This window comes from Mirounga angustirostris, unplaced genomic scaffold, assembly GCF_029215605.1.
Source record: "Mirounga angustirostris isolate CCGP_5_RB_7025 unplaced genomic scaffold, mMirAng1.0.hap1 SCAF_9, whole genome shotgun sequence".
NCBI classification, from domain to species: domain Eukaryota; kingdom Metazoa; phylum Chordata; class Mammalia; order Carnivora; family Phocidae; genus Mirounga; species Mirounga angustirostris.
Genome location: NW_026991717.1, coordinates 100,700,178 through 100,724,824, shown reverse-complemented (window position 1 = coordinate 100,724,824; position 24,647 = coordinate 100,700,178). Strand labels below are relative to the sequence as shown.

General features: G+C 42.0%; 2 protein-coding genes and 1 long non-coding RNA gene across 6 annotated transcripts in view; 2 read left to right on the top strand and 1 right to left on the bottom strand.

Moving 5' to 3' along the window:
* DLGAP5 (DLG associated protein 5) overlaps positions 1-5,689 on the top strand; it is a 41,297-nt gene extending 35,608 nt beyond the window's left edge. For 2 of the 4 annotated variants that reach the window (XM_064571086.1, XM_045900911.3), the window contains one exon: positions 1,789-5,689. In XM_064571086.1, the coding sequence (XP_064427156.1) occupies positions 1,789-1,808 (20 nt within the window). In that variant the 3' untranslated portion in view covers positions 1,809-5,689. The remainder of the gene's footprint in view (positions 1-1,788) is intronic. The other 2 variants (XM_064571084.1, XM_064571085.1) reach the window with 2 other exon arrangements.
* On the bottom strand, positions 5,540-22,854 carry LGALS3 (galectin 3). The gene is made up of 6 exons (XM_045900910.3): positions 22,719-22,854; positions 15,786-15,807; positions 13,628-14,056; positions 11,532-11,620; positions 8,562-8,727; positions 5,540-5,840 (listed from the first exon to the last, which is right to left on the bottom strand). The coding sequence occupies exons 2-6, from the start codon at positions 15,801-15,803 to the stop codon at positions 5,685-5,687; spliced, it is 858 nt and encodes a 285-aa protein (XP_045756866.1). The 5' UTR covers positions 15,804-15,807; positions 22,719-22,854; the 3' UTR covers positions 5,540-5,684.
* Positions 22,088-24,647, top strand: part of LOC129046543 (uncharacterized) — a 58,628-nt gene continuing 56,068 nt past the window's right edge. Inside the window, exon 1 of the long non-coding RNA XR_008508133.2 lies at positions 22,088-22,485. This is a non-coding gene — a long non-coding RNA (uncharacterized LOC129046543). The remainder of the gene's footprint in view (positions 22,486-24,647) is intronic.

Sequence of the window (24,647 nt, the reverse complement as noted above, 5' to 3'; positions counted from 1 at the left end):
GATTTATTTCCCTATATAATTTAGGTATCAAATTTGTTATGACATATTGGTTGAATACTTAAATATCTAATTGTAGCTTAGGTTATGCTAGGTATCGCTAAGTGATGTAAGAAAAAATAAGGCAAGGTTTCTGCCTTTAGAAACGTGCAGTTGGGAAGATAACGTCTATCCTACCTTCAGTCATCACTGGTTATTTTCATTTTAATTCTTTTGGATTACTATATCTATATACATAGATATATAGATATGTCCTAGTATTTTATTTGGAGGCTCCCCAGCTTTACTTTTGGTGACCTCTTGCCTCTACATCTAGTTCAAACCTTAGCCCTTCTGTGAGGCCTTCCTGGAAAAGCTCTCATCTCTCCCATATTAATTTATATATAGATATATATATCTATGTGCACAATGCACACACTTATTATCTCTTATTAGGAATATAATATGAATATGTTATATTCCTAAAACATAATTTTAGGAATCTCTTTCCCTTATTGTCTGTAAATTCCTCTCTAGGCAGAGCTGTCTGATTCATATTGGTGGATGGGGGCACTGTGGCATGAATGAAATAGTGCTCTCTTGTCTACTCTTAACAGCACTGCTTTTCAGCCCTACCCCCAGATATTTTTATTTCAGCAGTCTGGAGTAAGACCTTTATCAGGTGATTCTAATGTGTAGCCAGTTTGACAACCCTGGTTTATAGCCTTACCTTGAAATTTTCCAGAGCCAATTGCTAAAATGGGTCAGGAAATGGCCTTGGTTTGCTAATCTTTGATCTCAGAATATAAAAAATTCATTAAGGCAAATGTAGGATAAAAGCAATAATTTTTGTTAACCTCATAAAGCCTGGCAAATGCTTGGCTTCCTTAAGCCACTAATTCCTTAAGGACCTCTGTATATGTTGGCTTTCGTTATTTTCATTATTTTCAAAGCCACTAATTCCTTAAGGACCTCTATATATGTTGGCTTCTCTTCATGTCCAGGCTTCTGGGCTGCCTGTGTCTCAGGAGCAGAATGAAGTGTGTCAGTGTGACCTGTAGTCTGCTTTCTTGATCTTAGAGTCAGGGATTTCAGCCTAAGGCCAATTGATATAAATCTGATTTAATCCTGTTCTCAGATCTGAACTCTGAATGCTTGGTTCTGATAATATAGGATATTCCAAATAAATTTGGAATGTAATATATCGTAACATTTTGTTTTATACTAATATTATGATTAAAAGTATTTCAGTTATCTTATACATTATCTAGTTGACAAGTCTTGGTATTCCCTATGAATTCTTTTCCACTTTCATAAATATTAGAACTCAGACTTTTTAATTTTATTTTTTGTAGGTCCACCTGTCTATTTTAGAACCAAATTATTACTTGCTTCTATAGCATCACTTGAACCTGAAATAGGGCTGGAGGGGGAACAAAGAAAAGGATCCGAGTAGGATCACATTAGTAAAAAGCCTAGTAAGTGAGTTATATGGATTAGGATTTGTGGAATCTGTGTAAATGGCTTAAGATATGGTCTTAATTTTATTCATCCTACATATACTGCTGAAGTCAATTTACATATTACTAGTCACCTTTAAGGCATTATGTGCCTAATACAACTTTTCAATTAAAAAAAAGTATATATTTGAAATTAGATCCACTGGTAAGTAGCAAACTCATTGTGCTATTAATAGTTTTATTACTATATATAGAAATTTATGTTATTAATTAACCTACTATTAACTTGCAGTGTTGAAGGCTCAATTGGTGAAACCCTTGATTTAGTGACTTCTCTGAATTTATTCTCTAGCCAGGCCTAAACTGCAGTAATACATTCACTCAGGTGGAGAGGAGACATCAAGATCATGACAGACACATTTCCTTTGGTGGTAACTTGATTACCTTTTCACCTCTAAGGCCCCTCCATGATGAACAACCAGAAGAATTTTGAATTTAAAAATAAATCCACATATTTTTCTTCATATTATCAATGTGATATATTGTTAGCATATTGAAAATTGAAGAGTATGTATTTGTGTTCACTTCTAGTTAATTTATATAGTATCATAAAATGTTTTAATATTCAGTGTTCATCGAAGTGTGTTTTAGATATGATAGTGTTTCTCGAGGGAAGTGGGGATATTTTGTACATTAACTATGCAGAATAAAAAGTGTACTTTACCTCACCTCTCTTGTTTAAAATGTATAAACTTAAAGCTAAGTGTACTTAGAGCTTATGAACATTCTTCAGTTTAATCAAAATATAGTATTAAACTTTGACAGAAATATTTGCATCTTTTTATATTCTCTTAGTTTGGACTCTTAAATTTGTTGATATTGAACAGCTTTGCATATTGCATTTTTCAGAGTATACTGAGTTTCTTTTTTTTTTTTTTTTTTTAAAGATTTTATTTATTTGACAGAGAGAGACACAGCGAGAGAGGGAACACAAGCAGGGGGAGTGGGAGAGGGAGAAGCAGGCTTCCTGCTGAGCAGGAAGCCCGATGCAGGGCTTGATCCCAGGACCCCGGGATCATGACCTGAGCTGAAGGCAGACGCTTAACGACTGAGCCACCCAGGTGCCCCTATACTGAGTTTCTTTAAATGAGCTTTCTGGAATCTGAAGTTGTTTACATGCTGCAGTTTCAAAAGGTTAAACGGTTAGAGGGGCCCATTAAATCTTTGCCTTTTTCTTTTCATTTTCCCCTTGACAAAACTGACAGCCTTAGAAGGAAATGCCTTCTTCCCTTGAAAAGAATTGTATCAATCACTTAATGTGTTTGAAATATTTTCTCTTTTATAAAACTCTTAATTATAGGATTGTAGAAGACAGGGCCATAATAGCACCAAGAAGACTTGTAGAAGCTAACGCTTATAACCAGACCTGGGTCCAGTTATTTCTTCCTCTAAATGAGTTAGGGTTGGAGGCATTCACCAAACAAGCAGCAGCTTTATAAACGTGTAAGATTAGAGGTTTTCAAAAAGAAAAGAAGACACATCCACTTTTGTTGTCAGAGAAAGGTATGTTAGGCTTGTGGGAAAGATAGTATTATCAAGCCCATATGAGCAGTTAGGCTATGTGAGGTGCTGGCTTAGAAGAATGTTCTCAGAATACCTAATCTTACCAAAAGATAAAAGCAGCTTTAACAGCCCATTAATGAATAATTCAAGCAAGACATGCAGAACAAAGAAACATACGTAAAAGTTAGGGTTTTCTAAGGGCCCATGCATATGAGCATGCAAAAGAAGTTGGTGCAGAGAAACCCAAAGACTTAGAATATAGATAAAGCAATATACAACAAAACAATAAAATAATATTTGCCCTCAAGGATAAAGCAAATGAGAATAAAGACAGTATCAGTAAACATGATTTTTTTGTGGGTTTAATAAGATGTACTGTTGACTTGTTCAGAGAACTTTTGTCTGTTTAGTGATAGTAGAGTGAACTCAAACTGGCTTAATAACAGGGAAGTTTATTATTTGCACAAGTTGCCAGGGTGATTCCAAGCACTTTCCAATCAACAGCTCCATGATGGTATCAAGGTCCAAAATTACATTCATAGTTTCTGTCATCCTTGCCGTTGGCTTCTCCGTGGCTGGATCCTTTTGGGGTCATATATTGTTAGTGTGTTGAAAATTGAAGAGTATGTATTTGTGTTCACTTCTATTCAATCAATTTATATAGTGTCATAAAATGTTTTAATATTCAGTGTTCATCAAAGTGTGTTTTAGATATGACAGTGTTTCTTGAGGGAAGTGGGGATATTTTGACTATCCATTTGATATGGTCTTTAATCAGGATCCCTTATTTTATCTAGGATTATACTTAAATAAAACCATGACTATTAGGAAACAGGGAATGGATGGCTAAGCAGCCATCAGTATACCCTACATCTAGATAGTGTTCTTAGGCTATTGGACTCTAGAATTACGAGGTTTTAGAAAAATCTTTAAAGATACAGGAAAGAATATTGCTTCGCAGAACAAATGCCTTTCCAAAAATGAAACCAAAAAAAATTTCCATTTGTTGAGGACCTCCTATATGGCAAGCCCTTTGTAAACAATATTTATTCAATGATCACAGTAACCCTACAAAAGGTGTATTATACCACCATTTTATAGACAAAGGAACCAAGGCTCAGGATTTAAATAATTTTGTGTAAACCAAGTTCCCCCTTTTTATCATAGCTTATGTTTTTCCACTTAATCATAGGTGTGGAAGAGTCAAGATGAGAATGTTGGAGTAAGGAAGTAACATAGTTTTTTGAAATAAACTGCTCACATCCCTCTTTAGGACTGAAAGTCTTTTTAATTGCTACAAGTGCTGTTAGATGGCTTTCAGAAATCATTTCCACGTGACAACTACCTCAGGGGAAGACAGCCGCTCCTCCCGAGGTCATACCGTTTCTCAGGTGGCTTGTATTCGTTGACTGATTGAAGTGAAGACAGAAAGGACTGTCCCCCCTCTTGACAGCTCCAAAGGATCATCCCGGCTTCAGAACCCCTGTAGGGTGGGCTGAGGCATCGATACCCAACTTCTCCCTCTGCCCGATCCTGTGCCTTCTCATCCCAACAGCTGTTGATCTCAAGATTCTTCCCCCTAAACCACTTGGGTTCTAATCTCTGCTTCCTGGGGAACCCAACTTGTGACAATAAAAGTATCTGAGAAGATGGTGTTATAGAAACAATAAATAGACCAAACAATATTTTGATTCTTTTATAAAGTGAAGTGCTATGACTACATCCTAGTTTTGAAATTGTATGAATCTTTGGGCCTGCTGGTAATGAGGAAGGGCAGAAAGGCATGGTTAAGAATGTTGGCAATGGGGCGCCTGGGTGGCTCAGTTGGTTAAGCGACTGCCTTCGGCTCAGGTCACGATCCTGGAGTCCCGGGATCGAGTCCCGCATCGGGCTCCCTGCTCGGCAGGGAGTCTGCTTCTCCCTCTGACCCTCCTCCCTCTCCTGCTCTCTGTCTCTCATTCTCTCTCTCTCTCTCAAAAAATAAATAAAATCTTAAAAAAAAAAAAAAAGTTTAAAAAAAAAAAAAGAATGTTGGCAATGGGAACTATTAAATTTTTCAAGCTGATGATATATCTAATTAAGAGCTTAATTTTCCTCTATAAATATGATGGAGATTTCATAAAAACCAGGAGAACCTACAGCAAGATTGTCTCATATTGGTATCAAATATGGATTTGAAAACAGCTAAGTATAGTCTAGAGAGAAAAAATAGTTAAAAGGAGCAAAAAGAAATATACCAGAATGCTAACAGTAACTGCCTGTGGATCATCAACAGCTACACTTTTTCTTTGTGCTTTTCTCATATCCTGAATATATACTTCCTTAAGTAAGAAAATGGGGGAATGATTTCCTTGTAGCATCTTCTGGTTTTTATGAAACTCTGAAAGAGGTTAAAATAGTATTTTCTTTAAAAGTAATAAGTATAGAAAACTCTGGGAGACTAATGTAGAATTAATATTGCTACATATTCCTTTTTCACTGAGTCCATTGTGCATTATCAAGAATAAATTGCCCCAATTCAATGACATATAAAGACAGGAAACTCTTAGAATGTTTATTAAATGGATGATTTACAGGACGGACAGTGATGAATAAAGGTAAAATTTTTCAGTCAGGAAACATGAAGTTTCAATGTGTAAGGGTTTATATTCAATTTCTTTTTTTTTTAAATCTTCCCCTTTATGATTATATCATAGCATGTGAAGCACTGGTGAGATCTATGTCACCAGAAATTCCCAGTTTGCTGATTTCCTGGAGATTTTTCATCCGATGATTGTACTGCAACAAGTGAGCATCGTTGACCGCAACCTTGAAGTGGTCAGATTCAACCAGCACTTGTATCTGAAATGGCACATACACAAAACTGTTAGAAATGCTCATTAATTTCAAAACCAGTCTGGCCTGAGCTGAGAATGTCCCACATTTCATCTTTATGATCATCTGTGGAACTGACTGAAGTTCCAAGAAAGGAACTTTGGGGGCGCCTGCATGGCTTAGTTGTTAAGTGTCTGCCTTCAGCTCAGGTCATGATCCCAGGGTCCTGGGATCAAGTCCCACATCAGGTTCCTTGCTCAGTGGGGAGCCTGCTTCTCTCCCACTGCCCCTAACCCCTGCTTGTGCTCTCACTCTTCTCTCTCAAAAAAAAAAAAAATTTTTGCAGCAAAAATAAACTCCACAGATTATTCAAAGATTCAAGCAAAATGAAAAAAAGATAACAGATGATAAAGATAAGGTGAAGCTATAAAGGTAAAGATTAATAATGTGTCTCCATAAAAACAAAGTTTTTGTATGGCTAACACCTAAAAGTAAAAATATAAACACACCAAGTGCTGGCAAAGACGTAGAGAAAAAGGAACACTCACGCATTGTTGGTGGGAATGTAAATTGGTGCAGCCACTTTGGAAAACAGTATGGAGGTTCCTCAAAAAATTAAAGATAGAAATACTATATGATCTAGTAATTCCACTACTGGGTAAGTACCCAAAGAAAATGAAAACGCTAGTTTGAGAAGATATACGCAACCCTATGTTTACTGCAGCATTATTTATAATAGCCAAGATATGGAAGCAATGCAAGTGTGGATCCATAGACAAATAGATAAAGAAGATGTGGTATCTACACATATACCCCCCCCCACACACACACACGCAATGGGATATTACTCAGCCATAAAAATGAGATTTTGCCACTTGCAACAACATGGATAGACCTACAGGATGTTATGCTAAATGAAGTAAGTCAGAGAGACAAATTCCATGATTTACTTATATGTGGAATCTAAAAAAAAAATCAAAGAAATAAATGAACAAAAAGCAGAAACAGACCCATAAATACAAAGAACAAACTGATGGTGCCAGAAGGGAGGCGGGTACAGGGATGGGCAAAATGGCTGAAGGGGAGTGGGAGGTACAGGCTTCCAGTTATGGGATGTAAGTCATGGGGTAAAAGGCACTATGAGCATAGGGAATATAGTCAGTAGTATTGTAATAGTGTTGTATAGTGACCGATGTAAGCATAGCATAACAAAGAGATGATGATCTCTATGTTGTACACCTGAAACTAATGCAACATCCTGTGTTAGCTGTACTTCAATAAATAAATGAAAGTAGAATACTAAAGTAGGAATCCTCTACAGAGTGGCAAATGTTGCGAAAATTGATAATGACCAGTTTGGGCCAGAGTAGGGGAAACACTCTTCCAACAGGTAGTAGTGAACATGTTTATCCTTACAGCATGTTGGAAGCAGCACTTTGGCAATATCTTATCTAAATTTTCAATATGTATATTCTTGAGGGGCGCCTGGGTGGCTCAGTCAGTTAAGCGTCTGCCTTTGGCTCTGGTCATGATCTCAGGGTCCTGGGATCGAGTCCCACATTGGGCTCCCTGCTCAGTGGGGAGTCTTCTTCCCCCTCTGCCCGTACCCCCACCCCCCCTTGTGTTTTTCTCTCTCTCTCTGTCTCAAACAAAATCTTTTAAAAAAATATGTACTTCTTGGAATAAAATTCTTGTTCTAGGAAGCAAAGATTTATAAGGACCATTATTACAGTATTTTAGTAAAATAAATAAACCTTTCAGGTTTTATTTGTTTGGAATATTTCCATACTCCAAATTATCATCCATAGGGCACTCACAGAATTAGCACATATCTAAGCAATGAAATACTATTAAGTAACAATGTTCTAATGTGAGAAGATATCCACCAAATATAGAATATGGTCCCTATAAGTCCCTGCCCTTGAGGAGCTTATAGTCTAGTTGTTTCATTGCCCACTATACTGTCAAGCTAACCCAGCACTGTGGACCTAGTATTTGTTAAAGCAGTGCTTAAAAATAAAAAGGGTGTTGGGACAGTTGGTAGAGCATGTGACTCTTGATCTTGGGGTCATTGGTTCAGGGGTAGAGGTTACTTAATAAATAAGTTTTTAAAATAAATAGTGCTGTAGGTCACAGAAAATACTGGAAAGATGTTAACCAAGTTGCAACCTCTGTGAGGTTGGGAGAAAGGGGAAAAGATGGAGGTCTTTTTAATTTGAAAATCTATAAAAAATTTCTTCATAAAACGTCTCAATTTTAGAATTTAAAAAAAAATTAGCTTTGATTGCAATGCCAGCTATGCTGTATTAAGGTACTAAGTCTCAGCCCAACTGGACCATTGAGACCGTCTGTCCTTTTTTTTTCTTTTTTAAGTACACCCAGCGTGGAGCCCAACATGGGACTTGAACTCACGACCCTGAGATCAAGACCTGAGCAGAAATCAAGAGTCAGACACTTAACTGAGCCACATAGGCACCCCCTTCTGCCTTCTTTATTAAAGATGCTATTTTCCTCATTTCCAGAAAAGCTTAAACTCAGAGGTGTGGTAACAGGGACAATGGTGAAGGGTGGGAATGGGGCTGGGGAGTGTGCCAGTCCTGTTGAGCCTGGTTCCCTGGGATGGGGAGCAGATGTACCCGTTAGGTGTCCCAGGATAGCGGATAAATTCTTTTCAAGTGCCTTATGGTTATAAGAGTGATTCCCATGAGAAATATCCATTATCAATATATAATAGTAGCAATAACTTACTTTAAATGGTTTACCACTTTCAAATGGGAAAGTTGCCTGTCTTTCTTCCTTTCCCCAGATGTTATCCAACTTTGTATTGCAAACAATGACTCTCTTGTTGTCCTCACTGAAGCGTGGGTTAAAGTGGAAAGCAACATCATTCCCTCTCTTGAAATCTAAAGCAAGTCTGTTTTAAACCAAAGACCAGAGTTAGTAAAATGATTCAAGCTGTACGTTTGTATCAAGTGAAGAACATACAATTTTCTAAAGATCCAATCATTTTTTATAAAATACAGGAACATTTTCAAACGGAAGCAAACAAACCAGAGTATGTCTTCAAACTGGAAAGTATACGAGGCCTAGTATTTGATGTATTCTTGTAGTATCTGAAAGTAAGCAAGGTAGTCGTGTTCCATTTTTTTGCCTCCTTGTCTTTGGTCACATCACTCCATTCAGCTGTCATTCCCTCTTTAACTGCCTCTACTATGAAAACTCGTCAAGGTTTCCTTATAGAAGTTTAGGGCCACTTTGAGGGCACTTTATGCTGTACATGGCAAATAATAATGCTTACCTCTTTCCTGCCCTGCCAGTTACTTTTAATACCTATTAAAGGTAAGTCAGTCACATCAATAGAAGTTATCAAATACCTGGCTTCCTTATAGTTAACCAAAAACCTAGTCCTAAAATAACAGGAATGAGATAACATAATGTTCAGTGTCCTGTTGCTAAGTTGTAACGTCATGGCAATAAATGTGTTAAACATTCCCTGATGTGAATTAATGGAAGTGCCGGCTTAAATTTTTGACCTTGTTCCTTCTCCTTGGATGTTAATGCAAACACAAGGCCTTGGACTGTTAAAGTATTAACACTATCTCTCAGTTTCTCAAAGTGTGCTCCCTGGAGCACTAACATCAGAATCAACCGGGACTCTTGTTTGAAAGCAAGGTCTACACCCTAGACTTATTAACAATGATTCCTTGAGCATTTTCATTTACCCATTAACAGACACATAAAACCACAAATGTATCTTCCAATAATTAAATGCCCAGGGAGAGGACCAATATAATCAGATGACAATAGCATTTGTATTTGACCAAAAAAATCCAATGGCTGTGTTTTTCTCTACAGTGAAAAGGAAGATCTTGCCATCTTTACCACTTTAAGCATTCTTTTTTTGTCAGGTAATTCCCCACAAAGATTTTGCAGAATGAAGCAACCATTTTTTCAGTTTACTACCATCTTACCCATTTCCACCAAAATGAGTGTTAATCTGCCACAGTCTCTGTCTACACCTCTAGTGTTACTGGAGATAAAGTTTCTAGTGCAAAAACACTCAATAAGGCAAACACACCAGTGTGGTTCTGTATGACCGTGGCTAAGGGAGGAGAGCAGATACTCACAAATCGTGCCCAGGCTCAGGTGTGCTGGGTTCTATGTTATTTGGGGAGGAAAGATGGATAAGGGCATAGGCAGGGGATATATACATTTTGTAATGGGCTGTGAGACAAGCTTTATTGTGCAGGTAAGCACTGTGTTTAGAGAAGCTGTATAGGCTGTGTGGAAAGAAGAAGGGGCTTAGGGTACTGGCTACCACACAGAACCAGAGAAGGCTGGCTGGAGGTACGCGTGAATGGGCTGGCTGAATGTAAAATGACTATATCAGAGGCTGAGTCCATTTCCTGGTAACAGAAGAGGGGGTTCCCACTGATCCACCAGGAGCAAGGTGACAGACACAGGTTGTTTATGGATTCTTGTAAACCTGTGTACATAGCTTGAATTTGTACCTTTTGTGCACTGTCTATAAAACCCCAAAACACGGATTAATTTATGGCTGCAGCAGGGGCTTTAATGGTACCACCAACCTCAGGGACAGGCATACTGGATGTCTTCAGGATATCCTTAACCTGCTTGTATTACATGGAAATAAAACCAATGGTGATAACAGACCCAGGCATCCCAAGGCAGCCATAAGTCAGCACGGCTTTTCCTAAATTAGCTCAGAGGCTCACTCCATCTTAGCTCACCTCTATCAAACCAGTTCCAATGGCAAAGGTTGACTTCTTTTGAGGAAGTCTTTAACTTGTAGGATCTTTTCAAATCTTTATGTAAATTGTATATACTCAGAAGACTGGGGTTCCCCCATCCCGCCACTTAACATCCGTAGACCTGGCTGACCCCATGGGAATCTGTGACTCTGCTGATGTGCCCAGTAGGAAGGCGGAAAGGGAGGTCAAGCTCACCAGATCTGAGACTGCACTGTGACCTTCACGACTGCAGGGTGATCTGTCCAAATATGAGGAGAGAGTGGTATGATGTGCAAGCTCTCAGATCAACTCAAAATGACGTCCAGTGCGATCTTTGTGTTTCTGACCCTAATTTTTGATGGTCATCTAGATACAAAGTGCATGCTTGTTTTTTTAGACAAGATATGGCTCAGAGGTGGAGAGATGGCCAAGCATTACATTACAAAGGCTGTCCTTCCCTTAAATTCTAAGGTTCTCACTGCCAGGAAGAACCTAGGTTTTTCTGTATGGGTTGTCCGCTCTTTCTCTTTGTCCTCACAAAGCAGAACTGTTTCCAGGCGCCTGGGTGGCTCAGTCAGTTAAGCGTCTGCCTTTAGTCCAGGTCATGATCCCAGGGTCCTGGGATTGAGCCCTGCATGGGGCTCCCTGCTCAATGGGGAGCCTGCTTCCCCCTCTCCCTCTGCCCGCCCCCTGCTCATGCTCATGCTCTCTCTCTCTCTCTCAAATAAATAAAGTCTTAAAAAAAAAAAGTAGAACTGTTTCATTGTGGTTCTGGGAGAAAAACAAGATTTAGTGAGGGACACTTTATCCCCTTGGTGGACACACACTGATTTTTAGGATAATCCCATTCTATGGTATAGAATTCTCAATGCATAGTTGTAAAAATTTTATTAAAATTCGAAATAGATCATCCTTTACTCAAAAACCAATTGACAAATATGTTAGAGTTGCTAATATTGTTCTTTACCTGTTTGCATTGGGCTTTACTGTGCCCAGAATTGTTATCAGCATGCGCGGCATGATTCCTCCAGGCAAAGGCAGGTCATAAGGCACGGTCTGGGAATAAAAAACATATACATAACAATAAAGAGTCATGTCTTCTTGGGGAAAGAAATAAAAATATGTTGCTAATGTGACTAACACATAACCCTAATTAAACCATTTTTCCAGACTCTCTGGTCACCCTGCCCAGGGCCTGAAAGGATAAGGCTTTCTATCTGCACAAGTAATAATCAAGAATAAAGCCATCAAGGGGTGCCTGGGTGGCTCAGTTAAGCATCTGCCTCCCTGCTCGGGCTCCCTGCTCAACAAGAAGTCTGCTTCTCCCTCTGTCTCTGCCCCTCCCCCTGCTTGTGCTCTCTCTCTCTCTCTCTCACTCACTTTCTCTCTCTCAAATAAATAAATAAATAAATCTTTAAAAAGAAGAAGAAAGCCATCAGTTAATTGGTGCCAAAGACAGAACATATTCCCTTTTGGACCACTGTATCTCTCATTACTAAGGTCATCCCAATCTATAATTCATTTACTTGGACTATTTTTCGGAAAGGCTTAGGCTAGACCTTGCAATCAACATTAACATTTTTGTGCCACTCTTCTTTTTTAAAAATTACTTTTATTGAGATATAATTGTATTGGTTTTAGCTGTACAACTGTGTACCACTTTTAAGAACCTGGTCACATAACATACTTCATCATGGTCATTTTGCTCCCTGAGGGCAGGCATTGTGTCGCATCGGGAACTTGTGAGTTCTTAAAAGTTCTACTTACATGGCATCAACAGGAGGCTCTGAATGTGGCAGATACTAAGTGTTTGTGGAATGAACACTTTTCATTTAATACATTCCCTAGTTCTTCCACAAAAATGTATTAACCATCTAGGTTCAAGGTGCTGTAAATATTCCCAAAACTCCCTTTGGCCTCTTCTCTCTTCCCTTCATAATTTCTTCCCCCTGTGTTCAACCACCAGCCAAGTCTTTTCTCTTGGGCCCCAAACCTCCTCCTATCTGAATTTCCTACAGATGCCTCAAAACCTAAAAGCAGGTCTGGGAGAAAAACATTACCTTGATTTCCCTACATGTTCCTTCTATGACCCCAGGCAAGCTGTATAACTCTCTCTTGTTCCCTTTCCTCGTGTGTAAAGTAGGGACAATAACAGTAGCTTATGGGGCGGATATAGGGTTAAATGAAATCATCCATGTAGAAGCACACTGCTAGCGCATGTTATGTGCTCAGTGTTTATTAATAATGGTAACCAAAATGTTCCCCCATTACGATGATCTTAACTTCATTTATATTAAAGCTGCTTTACAGATGTCTTCAAAAGATATACTGACTTCTCTTTATACTAACAATTCCCATACTAAACTCAATACAATGATTTTTTCTTTTTTTTTTAAATTTTTTATTGTTATGTTAGTCACCATACATCATTAGTTTTTGATGTAGTGTTCCATGATTCATTGTACATAACATCCAGTGCTCCATGCAGAACGTGCCCTCCTCAATACCCATCACCAGGCTAATCCATCCTCCCCCCCCTCCTCTCTGGAACCCTCAGTTTGTTTCTCAGAGTCTGACGTTTCTCATGGTTTGTCTCCCCCTCCAATTTCCCCCCTTCATTCTTCCCCTCCCGCTACCTTCTTCTTCTTCTTTTTCTTTTCTTAACATATATTGCATTATTTGTTTCAGAGGTACAGATCTGAGATTCAACAGTCTTGCACAATTCACAGCGCTCACCATAGCACATACCCTCCCCGGTGTCTATCACCCAGCCACCCCATCCCTCCCACCCCACCCCCCACTCCAGCAACCCTCAGTTTCAAACAATGATTTTTTCTATTGGGCTGACATACACCATGGCTGGTCCTTGAAAAGTGGCTCTAACCAGCGAGTTTAAAGCTTCAGGTCTCTCTGAAGTCCTTTGCAGGTTGGTGCCCAGAGCCAGCTCCCAGCCAGAGCACAGCAAAGTAATAGCACCAACACTCCAGACAATTAGTGTGTTGGTTCTTCATTAGCTTTGTCCTGATCACAGTCAAGTCTATGAAATGCCTAGTTCCATCTTACCAGTGGTCCAGCAGGGATGCCAAAAGGGCCAGCAGCAGGGTGGGCTCCAGGAGCACTTGGCTGTCCAGGAGGTGGGTAGGCCCCAGGCCCACTCGGTTGCCCAGGGTGGGCTCCTGGTGCAGATGGTCCAGGATAAGCAGGTGCTGTTGGGCCAGGGTAGGCTCCTGGAGGTGCCTGACCAGGATAGGCACCAGGAGGGGCCTGGCCAGGATAGCCGCCAGGAGGGACCTGTCCAGGGTAGGCTCCTGGAGGGGCCTGACCAGGATAGCCACAAGGAGGGGCCTGTCCAGGGTAGCTACCAGGAGGGGCCTGTCCAGGGTAGGCACCAGGATAGGAGGCCCCTGGGTAGCCTCCAGCAGGCTGGTTTCCCCATGGACCAGGCCATCCTTGAGGGTTTGGGTTTCCAGACCCAGATAAAGCATCATTAAGCTGGAAAGAAAGACATCAACAATTACAGGATGAAAAACATTCACAAAAACAGAATTTTCAGGAAAACAGGAATATGTGATCTAAGAAGTAGAGGGATATGGTAAGGGTATGAAATTCAAATCAATAAAAATTTTTCCACCTATTAAATAGTTTGCAGTTCCTAAGACTAAAATTAGGCTTTGGGATTATATATGCTTCATCACTTTATTCTTTTTTTTTTTTTAGTAAATAATGTATCAGTACTGGTTTATTAATGGTAACAAATGTACCATACTAATGTAAGACGTTAATAATAGAGGAAAGTGGGTGTAGGGTATGTGGGAACTCTTGGTACTATCTTTGCAATTTTTTGTAAATCTAAAACTATTGTAAAATTTCAAGGTTTATTTTTCTTAAAAGGCCAGATCATGCCATTAAGTAAGTGGGATTCCAGATTGATTACTGTCTGTATGGGGAGGAGGAGAGCCATATAGAAAATGATAAGCAAAGCAATTTACGGTTCTCAAAATGAATTGTCTTACCATAAAGAGTGCATTTTATTGATGGATTGTAATTCTAATAAGGATTGTTATATTTTCTTGGCCATATAGGGTCAATATATTAATTACATGGTAAAGTTAATACAACTATCCAATGGCATAGACTTTTGCTTGCAAAGAACAAGGATGGCTTAATAAGAGTCCCCATCCTGGTTTCACAAGACCATTCCAGAGGAGGATTTCTGGAAGGTGTGGCCCCCTTCTTAGTGGCTTTCAAAGGGCTTCCAGTCCCATTTCTAACCTTTAGCAGAACCACAAGCCTGCCCCTGGCAGTCACAACAGGTACATGGCCACACACAGTGGTTTCAGATATAGGCCTATACTTGCCTTATCTGTGTTTTTTTGTTTTTGGGGTTTGTTTTTTTTTTTGATCATGGCTTATCACAGTCAAGCAACTGCATGGTTCAGATGAAAAGATGCCCTACAGTAGGTGGTCAGGGTGATGGGCCTGAGTTCCCACAGTTCAATGAGTTCCATGTTTGATAGCAAAGAGTCAGTCCTGCCATATTCCCAATGTGGCAATGTACTGGTCAAATCCATCCTTCTCTTTGCCTTGTGCTGATCACAAGGAATCTAACCCCTGCAGATGGTGGTTTCCAGGCTTCCAGATGAGTCTGGCTAAGGGGCACCATTGGCAGGAAATTAAAGAATGGGAAGAAGGGAGAAGCTGGGGTAGCTCCCTGCTCCTTTATGCCTCACGGGGTGTCTGGGCAGCTGCTGCATCTCCTGCCTCCCTTTATTCTTGCTTCCCATCATCTGAGATCATGGAGGGTTGCTTTTTATAACTTGCCAAAGTTGGGAGCTAGCCTTCCTCTATGTAAAAGCATATCCTCTCTAACTGACAGGAGAAGAACAATCACAGAAATCAGGATGCTCAGACTGCACCACACTTCCCTTTGCTCATATTATTTCTCAGCTCCTGCCCATGGAATCCACCTGTTTCTGTCCCAGGCCTTTCAGTAGGGGGGTTACTGTTAGTGAGTCCCAGGCCTCTATCTGCCTGGCTTTCTTCCTGAACCTATGGCTGGAAAAACAAGACTTCAGCTAACAAGGTCTCATTGGTCAGTTAAGGCCAGAGGAAGCCACAGGGTGAGAGAATTAGAAGGAGATGTTTGGTGGTAAAGAAGAAAGCCCCCAACCTACATGAAATGTATATTATGGTAAAAAAAAAACAGACATAAAACACTTACTGAAAAACTGTCTGCCATTTTCCTGAAAGGGGAAAAAAAGATAGGTTATCATTTGATCCTAGATTTCACCAGTTTCCATATTAACATAACATCACAAATAGTTCATTGGGCAGTTCTAGATGATCTACAGGCATTCTTCTAACCAAGCCAGTTTATTCCCCAAATATACCTAAATCAACAGTGTGGAACCACAAAACCAGCCCTAGCAGGGATGCACTCCAGCTACATCACCAAGCCCTATTTAACTCATAATTTTAAACTCTAATCATACTAGCCTGTGTTCTGAATCCTGGGAGTAACAGGCCAAACAACACAGGAGAGAGAACAAAGAAGGTAATGTTCTTCCCCTTTCCTTGGTAAAGACACAAACAGCCCTGGTTCATCTGTGGTCCTCCTCATCTTCCTTCCTGGGCGCTGTTTCCACCACCTCTTACAAAGGGTTTAGTCTCTTCATATCACCCACCTCCCCTCCTGTTCCTAAGATCAACCCCCATGCCCTCTTCTGCGTTTTAGCAGGAAAGCAGAGTTGACTGATTCCTACTGAGATTTGAAACCAATGCCCCTAGATGCAGTTGCTGCCAATTGTTTATTTCCTCATTTGCACATATTTATGACTGCTCTGGGCCAGGCACTGTGTGACCTCTTGCCTGGGTTGGAAGATGGATAGGCCAAGATCTGTATGGTCAAAGGGCTCACAGGCCAGCAGGAATCACAAGGGATCGACACTGTGAGCCAGACTGGGTGATGGGGAGTCACAACTAGAACTATTACTTCTAAGAGGGGACGAGGTGGTGGTGTTCGAGCTAAGCCTTAAAGGAGAGGTGAGATCCAGATGTGGAGCAATAAAGAGAAAAGACAGGTAAAGATGCTTTTTTTTTCTTTTTTTTAAGATATTTGTTACTCCAAACGAAACTCCGGCAGTATAACAAACTAGGGTTTAAGGAAAAGAAAAGAAAAAAGAAAATAGAAAAGAAAAGTAGTCAGGCAATGTGGAGGAAAATATTTTTGGGTAGGATGCTACCAAAGAGAGTTGGCTTTGCCCAAAGCTGACTCCAGGGGTGGCCTTGACACATCATTCCTTCTTTCTCCTGCTCCTCTCCCTATGTCAAGTTTCTAACCATTTAAGATGTTTTACACCTGCTCCCACTCGCAGGTGCTCTGGCAGTGAGGGGAAGAGGGTAGCTTTGGACTCGTGAGGTCTGAGTGAGTTTTCTTGCGTCAGGATCACCAGTCCTATAGCTAAAGTGACCTGGATCTTAAACAATCAGAATCTCTTTTCCCTTGAGTTGCCCACTTGTGATATTTACTAAATTATTTAAGAAATGACATTACTCCCAAGGGATCCTAATTGATAGGTCCTAAAAATCTAAAATATTAGAGTTTTTGGTTAAAAAAAAATAGGCAGAACTCCTCTTAGGACTTAATGTCCTCCATTTATACACACCAGATGTTTTATCATACTCTGCTGTTATTTATACCACAGTTAAATATTACCTTCTATTAAGTTTGTTTTTTTGTTTTTTTTTTTTTTTTGCACATCTCTTTTTTTAAATCTGGGCATTCTCAAACATATTTGGAAGCAGTTTAGGGTATCACCGTATCCATCTTCTAACATGGGAAACTGCTGGCAACTTGACTGGGAAGTCACAGTGACTCTCCCAGGGCTTCCATTCCTGGATTTCCTATAGCATTTGATCTTTTAAAGTAGAAGTCAGGTGTTCCTCTGCTTGTGCTTCCTTCCCCAAAAGGCTTCCGCTGCTTAGAAAAGTGTGCTGCCACCGCAGGAGGAACTTGAGAGAAGCATTGTTCCAGAAAAGGAAAAGAGGGCGCTTGGGTGGCTCAGTTGGTTGAGCGACTGCCTTCGGCTCTGGTCATGATCCTGGAGTCCCAGGACTGAGTCCCGCATTGGGCTCCCTGCTTGGCAGGGAGTCTGCTTCTCCCTCTGACCCTCCTCCCTCTCATGCTCTCTGTCTCTCATTCTCTCTCTCAGGTAAATAAATAAAATCTTTAAAAAAAAAAAAAAACAAAGAAAGAAAGGATGTTTCTTTTTTTTTAAGGTTTTATGTTTAAGTAATTTCTACACCCTCATGTGGGGTTCAAACTCACAATCCCAAGATTGAGAGTTGCATGCTCTACCAACTGAGCCAGCCAGGTTCCCCAGAAAGGACATTTTCATTTTTTAGATTTTTATTTATTTATTTGAGAGAGCAAGTGTGTGCGAGAGAGCACTCGCTAGAGTGGGGCGGGGGAGGGGCACAGGCAGAGGGAGAAGCAGACACCCGGGGGAGCAGGGAGCCCAATGTGGGACTCAATCGGGGCACCTGGGTGGCTCAGTCGTTAAGCATCTGCCTTCAGCTCAGGTCATGATCCCAGCGTCCTGGGATCGAGCCCCGCATCAGGCTCTCTGCTCGGCGGGAAGCCTGCTTCTCCCTCTCCCACTCCCTCTGCTTGTGTTCCCTCTTTCGCTGTGTTTCTCTCTGTCAAATAAATAAAATCTTTAAAAAAAAAAAAAAATGTGGGACTCAATCCCAGGACCCCGGGATCATGACCTGAGCTGAAGACAGAGGCTTAACCAACTGAGCCACCCAGGTGCCCCTAGAAAGGGCATTTCTTAAGAAAACAAAGCCTCTCTCATTTTGGAGGCTAGTAGGAAACAATCTTGAACTTCACGGTGGGCAGAAAGTTTAGTTCCTTTGATTACACAAACTTCTTCCATTCCTGCACAACATACCAAAGACCCAGACTTATAACTTTATAAGTGTTTTGACTTGTCTTAAATATTCCTATTCTGTAAAGACTTTCCCCATCCGTTGGAGTTGTCTTGTGCATTACAGGATGGAGAGCAGCATCCATGGCTTCGATGCACAAGATGCCAGCAGCATAATACCCCACCTCCCAATTGTGACAACCAAAAATGTCTTCAGATGTTGCCACATATCCTGGACTCTGGGGAGTGGGGGGAGAGGTCAAAATTTTGCCTGGTTGAGAAACACTTGTCTAGGCTGATCGGCATGTGTATCTCTCCAGAAGTGTAGATACACAGGTCAATAAAAACCAAAAAGTTAGTTTCAATAGTTAAAACTAGCTAAATCTGTACCATGGGCCTAATAAGGTGTCATATTAACATAACTCCAATCAAGCTAACATGTGTTTAAAGGCTGATTACAACTAGAAACCAAAAACAGCATTTCCAAAATGTAACATTTCTTCTTAAAGTCTCTGCTCAAGCATATTCAGCTTATTTTCAGCTCCAACCAAAACAATTTGAGAAACAAAGCAGATTTCACTTTCTTTCCACTGTGTTTCACATAAAGCCTTGGGTGACAGTTTGCATCATGTTGTGACACAATGGACAAGCCCATTAGAATGATGACACCCTGCATTAATGTGGTGCTTTTCAGTTTATGAAGCACTTTCCCATACCTTTCCTATTCTCATTCTGATAATGATCTTATAAGATTTTCAGGGGAAAGTTAATATTCCCATTCTAGAGGTAAGGAAACTGAGACTCAGAGAGCTAATATGGTGGCCCGAAGTCATTCTGTTCTTGGCAGGTCAACAACCAGGGTCCAAGCATCCTCACTCTTAATGCAGGTTCATTTTACACTAAATGTAAAACCTCACTTTGAAATTTTAATGTATAGTCCTTTAAAAGTGTTAATTACTTCACTTAGAAATTAATTCTCTGACTTATTCATTCAGAACTATATAACATGTTGAAATTGTAAAAAAAAAAAGAGAGATCCTGTTTTTGTCAGAAAACTAGCTGGGTGACTCATTCAGTAAGCTTCAATACACACTGTATTGAATACAACGATGCCATTTTGCACAGTCACTTTGCTAATTATAACCACATTTAAACCAATAAAGTGTACTTCTCCAAAAATTAGGTATGCACTGTTTTGATATGTTCATTCTCAACCATTAGTTCTCTTTTACGAAAAAAAAAAAGATTATAACTGATACATTTTTGAAATCAAGGTTAGCAACCTTAGAACTTTAAAAAAAAATGTATTTGGATAAATATCTTTCTTACTTGCCTGGAAAATTTCCCTCCCTCCCTCCCTCTTCTTTCTTCCTTCCTTCCTTCCTTTCTTCCTTCCTTCCTTCTTTTTTTCTTTTTCCTTCCTTCCTTCCTTCCTTCCTTTTAGATGAACAGTTTATATAGAGACACAATCAAATGTAAAAAAAATCTTCTCGCCTTACAGATACTACAGATATGTGAACTCCATCCTGCCATTCCCAGAATCAGAGAATTTAGAAGCGCCACAAAAGAAACACTACATTAAAGCAAAACAAAAAACTGAGGAAATACTACCTGAGTCTTCACATTCAGAAAAACCTACAGGAAGTAGTTCAGTGTTGCTTTGGAATAAAGAATTTAAACATGAGTCAGAATGTAGACCCTTTTAATTGGCTGTTAATTATAGCTTTTCCCCCTCTAATAAAGAGTGGCTATCTACTGTACTATGTTATTCTAGGTCCACCTAGCAATTAGTTCAGGAGCACTTCTGAAATTTCTGCTCACAAAGGGCCCTGACTTTTATACAAGCTGAAAGAGAAGTAGATCATGAATGCATTTCCTCAGAACCCCAAGGTACTGCCCACACTCCTCTGCAAAGAACTTCCTGCCCTTGCTGAAACAAGTCTACCTTGCAAAGCCAAATTCAGTGATGCTGAGTTGGAATAAAGGAACTGGTTCTTTACTAGGATTTCCTTCTTATCATAGTTCCTCAGCATCAAGGAAGGTAAAGTTACTTTGTGCCTCTCAGTTACTGACTGTTTTCTCCCTATGGAAAAGCTGAACATCAGTCAAGAGCAAACACATGATACTTAGTCAGCAGCACATTGGAAGTTTACAGCAAGCACTGTTCTGGCAGGCTTACCACTGAGAATTTAATCAGAAGAACCAGTTCAGGGCGCCTGGGTGGCTCAGTTGGTTAAGCGACTGCCTTCGGCTCAGGTCATGATCCCGGAGTCCCGGGATCGAGTCCCGCATCGGGCTCCCTGCTCAGCGGGGAGCCTGCTTCTCCCTCTGACCCTCCCCCTTCTCATGCTCTCTCTATCTCATTCTCTCTCTCAAATAAATAAAATCTTAAAAAAAAAAAATTCAGTTCCTGGGTGGCTCAGTTGGTTAAGCGACTGCCTTCGGCTCAGGTCATGATCCCGGAGTCCCGGGATCGAGTCCCGCATCGGGCTCCCTGCTCAGCGGGGAGCCTGCTTCTCGCTCTGACCCTCCTCCCTCTCATGCTCTATCATTCTCTCTCTCAGTAAATAAATAAAAATCCTTAAAAAAATAATTTAAAAAAAAAAAAGAAGAAGAACCAGTTCAGGCACTAGACACCAAATGTTAACCCAGCTGTCCTCAGCAGGAGCCTGTTTCCCAAGCCATCACAGGAAAGGGAGGCTATGTTTTAGATCAGTTAACCATGAGTCTCAGCTACAATAATCTCACAAGCCAACTGTATTTAAGGTCAATGTGACATGCTCAGGTTATAATATATGGATGCAAGTCTCTGCGGTTAAGATGTTGAGTCTGGCTGATGAGGTTCTAGGCAAGTAGGTACCCAAACTATAGGTGAGACCAGCATTGGCCCTTGACCTCACTAGCAATAAGTGAAGTCTTCACAGCAAAGCACTGATGTATACTTGTAGCACAGGGAAACATCATTGTTTAAGGACGCCTGCAAAAAACTAGCTTTGGGGGTCAATCTATCAGGCAGTGTTCCCCCTCCTCTGCTACTTAAGTAACCTGGTGAGTAACCTTCTAGCACTTTGAAGCTCAAAACATTCAAAGACCATCATCAAACTTTTCCCCAGAACACGGAGTAGGTGCTGATTCTGAGTGTAACCCCCAAACGTTATGAAGTTAGGAAGCAGTTCCCATCTCCCAACGATCACAGATGAACTGTCTTCCATTCCTTTCCCAGAATCCCAGAAACAGGCTGGGTCACTGCGGTTCAGCCGTCTTCACTGCCCAGCAACCCAACTCCCAGGAGTCACTTTACAAAACTTCCACAGTATCTGGACTAGGAATCACTAACTTAAAGGGGTGGGCCTGAAGCCGAAGTCACAGCCTCACCGTACGTGTCTCTGACTCTCTGCCGTTCAGCTCCTACTCCTCAGAGTGGATACATTATAGTGTTTTTATTTCAGCACCTGATAATTCAGAATACATCTTCAAACCTGTTTTAAAAGCTGTCCCCCGATTTTCGGACCAACATTCTGCCACACCCTACACGTCCTCCGCACAGATCTGGGATAATGCCCAAATCAGCCAGTCTGGGCAGGGATGAGTCACTGATTTGCAAAAGTTTGGATGTGCACTGCTCGCCAAGCCAGACGCATGCCCACTCAGGCCCTGGGGCATCACCACTTTCTGTGGGATCAGCACCCAGAGAGCGGCGGCAGCCCCTACCGCGGCCGGGCCTGCTAGCAGGGCTCGCGCGCGCCCCACAGCCAGCCCCAGCGGCCGCGCCGCCCAGTCAAGGGGCGCAGGGGCCGCCTCCAGGGTCCCCGGGCAGGCCCGCCGCGCGCAGGGAAGGAGGACCCGCTTCCTAATCCCACACTGGGGCGGGCCGCTGCGGTTGCTGAGCGCGCCCTCCCCCACCCCCGGCTCGCGGGCGGGACGCCGTGGCTGAGGCTGCCGGTCGCCGCGGAGGCTGCCCCGCGCCCTCATCGCCCGCCCCGGGATCAGTGCGTGAGTCTCTGTAAAGCGCCGCTAACTTTCCCAGAGCCTCAGACTGCGCTCTCTCGAGGGGTCCAAGCCGCGAGTGCCCCGGTGCCCCCAGCTCCTCACGCGACCCCCCGCCTCTTCGCGCCCAGCCGCCGTCCGGCAAGCCCCCAGCCCCCAGCCCCCGCCCGGGCGCCCTCGCCCCTGCGGGTCGGGGCCGTCAGAGCGCCCCCTCCGCGTCCCGCGGCCCCGCCACTCACCCGACGCCTCGGCGCTCGCTCGCTTGCTGCGGGGGCGGCTTCGGCTGAGGTGGTGCGATCCCTCACCGGGCGGTGGCTCAGCGCCTCAAATAGGCTCGGCCCGGCCCGCCTCCGCCGAGGCGTGGCCCCCACCCCCGCCCGGCCCGGCCTCGCCTCGCCTCGCCTCGCCCTGCAGACCAGGCCCGGCGTCCCCCGCCCCGCCGCACACCCCGCAGCGCGGTTCCAGGGCGCCGCTGAGAAGCTCGGGATCTGGAGAGCGGCCGGTGGGACGCTCCGGGGCGGCCCCCAGCCCCGCAGCCTCCAGTTGGTGTCCCGCGGCCGCCCGAGACCTGGAGTGGGGCCGCGTTCGCCGCCCGATCTCCCGATTCACCTGGTGACTCCTCAGACCAGGATGGGGAGAGTCTGCGAAGCTTTCAGAGCGTGCTGCTTTGAAGTTTTGCTTGTTTGCGTGTTTTAACCGAGTTTGCTTATTTTCTGCCTGAATTGCAGACGCTCTCGTCCCTTCTGCATTTATTTTACCTAAATCCTCTCTCAATATCAAAGCCTTCCCAAGAAGTGCGCAGTGACTTGTGTCCCTGGGAGGGCCCTGTCAAGTTTTCTGAGGTGCTGGGTGAGATAGATGCCCCCATGTCTTGACCTTGCATTCATTCCCTTTCTGAACTGCGATGTGGGGACCCACCTCACCCTGGGAGCCCGAAATTGTTCTTGTTTGTTTGCTCCTCACTGCATCCTCTGCATCTTACCTAGCCTTTGGTGTGTAGTAAGTTCTCAGAAAAGATTTGTTTCATGAATGAATGAACGAAATAATGAATCCCTTCCTAGAAAGCCTGTTGTTTTCTCAAAGGTTGGGGAGAGTCCGGATGAAGGAGGGAACAGTTAAGCACAAAAGTGGCTTTGGTAAAGACAGGAATAGGATAAAGCTACCACTCTAAAAAAGGTTCTTATAACAAATAGTGATTCTTGGGGCGCCTGGGTGGCTCAGTCGGTTAAGGGGCTGCCTTCAACTCAGGTCATGATCTCAGGGTCCTGGGATCGAGCCCCACATCGGGCTCCTTGCTCAGCGGGGAGCCTGCTTCTCCTTCTTCTGCCTGCCGCTCCCCCTGCTTGTGCTCTCTTTCCCTCTCTGTCAAATAAAGTCTTAAAACAACAACAACAACAACAACAAATAGTGATTCTTGCAAGAGAGAAGGTATTTATTTGGTATAATTTTGCTGAATAATAACTGAGTGAAATGGTTAGGGACGTCCAAGATGGATTTTTTTTTAAGTTCAGATATCCACTCACAAAACTTAACTCACAATGGATTAAAGGCTTAATTGTAAGACCTCAAAACATAAAACTCCTAGAAGAAAATAGGAGGAAAGCTCCTTGACATTGGTCTTGGCAATGATTTTTCAGATATAACTCCAAAGTAGAAGCAACAAAGGCAAAAATAAAGTGAGACTACATCAACTAAAAAGCTGCATAGCAAAAGAAGTAATCAACAAATGAAAAAACAACTTACAAAATGGGAGAAACTTGAGAACTATGGATTTGATAAGTGGTTAATCTCCAAAATATATAAGGAACTCAAAGAACTCAATAGCAAAAACAACAACAACAACAACAAAACAAATAATCCTATTTAAAGAATGGGCAAAGGACCTGAACAGACATTTTCCCAAAGAAGACATATGACCAACAGGTACATATAAAGGCATTCAACATCACTAATCATCAGGGAAATGCAAATCCAAACCACAATAAGATATTCCTTCACACCTGTTAGAATGACTATCATCAAAAAGACAAGAGATAAGTATTGGCAAGGATGTGAACAAGGGAACCCTTTGTGTACTGTTGGTGGGAATGTAAACTGGTACAGCCATTATGGAAAACATGAAGGTTCCTCAAGAAACTAAAAATAGAACTACCATATGACTTAGCAGT